Genomic DNA, 4,713 nt, shown 5'->3' with positions numbered 1-4,713 from the left:
TCTCTATGCCGCCTGATCAAATATTTGCAAATGTTGCAATTTATCTAATGAATATGAAACTCTTACCATATCAATCGGTTCAGTATAAATAAAATTTTTTCAGAAAAATCGGAGAGTTTTTACTAAACTAGAGTTAAGCCGATAAATCCTGATAACGGCAATATATATTTGGATAGAGAATTGGGTTATACTGAACCGATTGATATGGTAAGGGTTTCATATTCATTAGAAAAATTGCAACATTTGCAAATATTTGATCAACAATCGGTTCAGTAGATCCGGGTCTAACCCGGGTTTTGTACCCGGATTTTCGGGTCCAATCACTGGGCAACCGGGTCCGTCCCCCAAGAAAATTATACATTTCCGTGATCAGCGCAAAAATGTCTACCTCTGGAAAAAATTTCAGAAAAATTGGAGAGTTTTTACTAAACTAGAGTTAAGCCGATAAATCCTGATAACGGCAATATATATTTGGATAGAGAATTGGGTTATACTGAACCGATTGATATGGTAAGGGTTTCATATTCATTAGATAAATTGCAACATTTGCAAATATTTGATCAACAATCGGTTCAGTAGATCCGGGTCTAACCCGGGTTTTGTACCCGGATTTTCGGGTCCAATCACTGGGTAACCGGGTCCGTCCCCCAAGAAAATGTTACATTTCCGTGATCAGCGCAACGGAGCAAGTTGAGTTTAAGCATTAAGCTCGGATAAAATTATAATTTTTTCTATATAGCCGGCCTTCGGCCGGGGATTTAAGACTTTCTGCTATGGACAGGAGCCAATCTAGGGAACGGGAACAACATTTTCTTTTAAATTAAAATTTTTCTCTAAGTAGCCGACATTTAACAAGGGAATTTTCGGAACTTCGGAGGCCCATATCTCTGGAAGTATGGACTTCCGCAATAAATGTTATATATATTTGTGATCAGGGTGACGAGACCTACCTGGAGCTTAATGAAAACATTCAACTTATGCCAGCGCAACAATATCTACCTCTGGAAAAAATGCAAAAAAATCGGCGAGTTTTTACTAGAGTTGTTTCGATTTATCTATGGTAAATGTTTCATGTCACTCCTAGACCAGATCACCCTACATTGAAATTCAAGTATCTGCTCTCGGTTAATATAATCGCATGTTGTATTATTGCTTCGACATCTTGATTCCAATACCTTCATTCTGAGATGCTAACCAGTGCACCCAACAAAAAAACATAGCTGCTGCAATATCATATCAAAACATATACACGCCATCATTGTTTTAGTCAATCTTTATTAATACTTACAAAATTAAACTTTACAAACTTAAGGCCCTACTCACTCCTATTTATAATAATAATGGCTTCAAGGCTTTCCTAATGGAATAATAAAACTCATATAGTCTGCCGTCGCTCCCCATTGTGCTCTTTGTGTTTGAAATATTATAATCCAGACTGTTAGAGCCACCGTCCAGATGAAAGTTCCAATTCCTGAATATATGACGTACTGCTTGATTTGTTTCTGTTCTGGATACGAGTTTCTTCCAAACGCCTCCTTGAAAAACCAAAAGAAATTCACCGCCCATAAAAAAGGCAGCAATGCAAATCCAGCACGAAAGTATGTACGGCACAATTGTAATTTTTGTTCTCCTGTTGCTTTGGATATATTCATTTTTATTTTCTATATTTTCTTCCTCACAAAACAAACAAAAAAATAAACAGATGATACATCGATTAAAGGGTGACGTAGTTGCCACTGTCTTCGGAAATGATAACTTATTGTATTAGTTAGTGAATAACGCGAGTACGTAACGTGAAGAGAGTCGTGATTCATTGTGAATCATACATCTTATAGTACGTTTGCATATAACAGCCTGTTTCACTATGTCGAACGATGGTTTTTATAGCAAACACAAAGTCAATATTGTTGCCATGAAAACCATGGTTTAATAAGTCCCAATTTACATTGGGCGAGTTTACTTGCGGCAATTGTCATTTTGTAGGAGAGAGAGGTGAGGCATATGGTAACCCTTTGCCTCTCAGCACCCTCTCTCACCTACAAACTGACAATTGCCGCAAGTAAACTCGCCTAATGTAAATTATGACTAAGGAAGGTTATGCTAAGTTTACATTTACGAAATCCACTCGATTTCAACTGTCAATTCCATAGCTCAAACGTCAAATGAAATCACATCAGGATTTCATATGACGTTTAACCTATGGATTTGACAGTTGAAATCGAGTGGATTTCGTAAATGTAAACCAAGCATTAGCCAAAGCTTTATGTCAATTTAAATTTTTTCATTCCAGTATTCCTAAAACTTCAAAACAAAATGCACAAAATTTGTATGTGTGTGTGGTGTTTGAATAATATGCCAAACAATTTTAAAATAGTTTTTAGGCCATTTGTATGGAAGAATTTCGTCAAATTTGCATTGAAACAATCATTTTATCATATTCACAACTCGATTATGTGGAGAAAACTTAACACTTCATTCATTTTATCGTTTTTTATAAAATGCTCAAAAAATGTATTGTAAACAAACCCACTTGTTGCTTTTATTTAGAAGTTTTAGGAATTCAGGAAAAACAAGAGTTCTATAGATTTTTTTCATTTAAATCTACCTTTTTACTTATACCATGATGAAAACCACAGCTTATGCTTGGTTTACATTTACGAAATCCACTCGATTTCAACTGTCAAATCCATAGGTTAAACGTCAAATGAAATCCAGATGAGATTTCATTTGACGTTTGAGCTATGGAATTGACAGTTGAAATCGAGTGGATTTCGTAAATGTAAACTTAGCATTAGTTTCGACATAGTGAAACAGGCCCAAAGTCCCGGTCACACTAGAGCGATTTCAATGAAATAATTTCACGTTCTTTGATCGAGTTCCCCAATACAGCAATTTCATAAAATTACTTTAGTATAGAACTCGATCTAACAAAGCCTAATTTCATGGAATTATTTCATTGAAATCGCTTTAGTGTGGACCAGGACTAACGGGATTTAAAGGCACTTTACATTTGCATTTAAAAAATGTGTTTTGGTTTTTTACGTCACTTATTTGACAGATACTCTATGTCCCGATCCATCTTGAGTGAATTTCATTAAAAAAATCACAAAATATAGCGTTCTTAGACCCGTTCCACACTAGAGTGATATCAATGAAAGAATTTCAAGAAATTAGGTTTTCTTTTATCGAGTTCCTCATTACCAAGACCTATTTATCAGGTCACGTAAGTAGCACAATAACAACTCATTCTTGGCGGAAAATTCTGCAATATGTCAAAATGTTTGTTTACGTTTTAATACAATTTATTCACAATAACAAACAAATTGACAGATTGAAACCAATCAGCTGGTCGTTTAACGCCACCTTATTATTTCATCATGCTCATTACAGCAACTTCGTAAAATTACTTTAGTGTGGAACTCGATCTAAGAACGCCTAATTTCATCAAATTATTTCATTGAAATGGCTTTAGTGCGTATCGGGACTATGGAACTTAAATGAGGCATGTTTTATAAAGTCTATTAGATATGAAGACCGCTTTAATGAACTCACCGGGTTTCAAATGTCAATTCCATGTTGTTGTTGTTGTAACAGTGTTTTTATTAGGTTTATATGTTCTTTCCTCTGTTCAATCTGGCTCTGGGTCTATCTCCAGTTCCAGAAAAATGGCTGCTTCGTTGGGATGTAGCCACAGATCCACTGGGGTTAGATGGGTAGGTTTGGCGGGGCAGTTAAAAAGGTGTTGTGTGTCGTGCGGGCCCATGTCGCATACTGGGCATATGTCTTGCACGGCGCGATCGATTTCCGCCCAATACGAATTTAGGCAACTGCAATATCCCGAGCGTAGTTGAGACAAAACTACTCTGGTTTTTCGTGGCAGCTGACGCTCTTCAGCTGCGATAGATGGAGGATGTACTCCGAGTACTTTATTCACACTATAATTGCTTAAGGCCTTGGCAACTGCGTTCGTGTGAATGCTATTCAATCCTGCTTGATATGCTTGTTGATCTAGGGGTTCTCTCCTGTATCGTTGGACCTCTCCCTCTAGAGCATGGATATCCTTCCTGAATTCCCTGAATGGGACGGGTTAACCCACAAGATGATGATTGGGATGGCTCACACGATAACATCCAAGCAGGTACTGCAACGAAAGCATCTCATTGTGTTGCTTTATACCCCGGTTACACTATTGAAGGTTAACCCACTGGGTTTAATAGATCCAGTGGGTTAATCTTTGCTGGTTACACTTAGCTTTTCGAGGATATAAACTGTCAGCTGATGTTTGTTTACGTATACACACGAAATAACTAATAAAGTCGTGTTTTACACTTTTACAATTTCTCGTATGAGATATCGTCCCCTCTTTGCTCATATTGGTATATTTTACACACAGGGATACATTTTTGTATCATGGTATCAAGTGTACTTTTTGTTAAAAAAGTGTCTAATGTAAAAAAATAAATAATTTTATGATTTTCAAATAACTTTAGATTTATTAACTCCATAAAATCTCATGCGACCAATCGTAAACGTGTAAAACACGGCTAACTCTGTTGCAAAAACAGTTGCAACTTTTGGTACTTTTTGAGTAGAGTTGGATTTATTTGCACAAATACCGAATACAACACTGTATTTTTGGTGGATTTGTGCCGGATTTAAAATAAACCCAGTCGTGAGAGGATTTAATTTTTGTATGGCAAATCTGGTCAGATT

At 36.5% G+C, this 4,713-nt stretch overlaps 1 protein-coding gene across 1 annotated transcript; it reads right to left on the bottom strand.

Annotated features, from left to right (window-relative positions):
• Positions 1 to 1,257: 1,257 nt before the first annotated feature.
• On the bottom strand, positions 1,258 to 1,725 carry LOC141392851 (gamma-secretase subunit pen-2-like). Its single transcript, XM_073965827.1, has one exon. The coding sequence runs from the start codon at positions 1,650 to 1,652 to the stop codon at positions 1,347 to 1,349; it is 306 nt and encodes a 101-aa protein (XP_073821928.1). The 5' UTR covers positions 1,653 to 1,725; the 3' UTR covers positions 1,258 to 1,346.
• Between the last annotated feature and the right edge of the window lie 2,988 nt (positions 1,726 to 4,713).

The sequence above is a fragment of the Musca autumnalis genome, unplaced genomic scaffold (genome assembly GCF_047663935.1).
Source record: "Musca autumnalis isolate F117 unplaced genomic scaffold, ASM4766393v1 scaffold_2, whole genome shotgun sequence".
Lineage (NCBI taxonomy): Eukaryota > Metazoa > Arthropoda > Insecta > Diptera > Muscidae > Musca > Musca autumnalis.
Note: the sequence above shows the minus strand (reverse complement) of the source record. Positions and strands in the feature narration are given on the sequence as shown.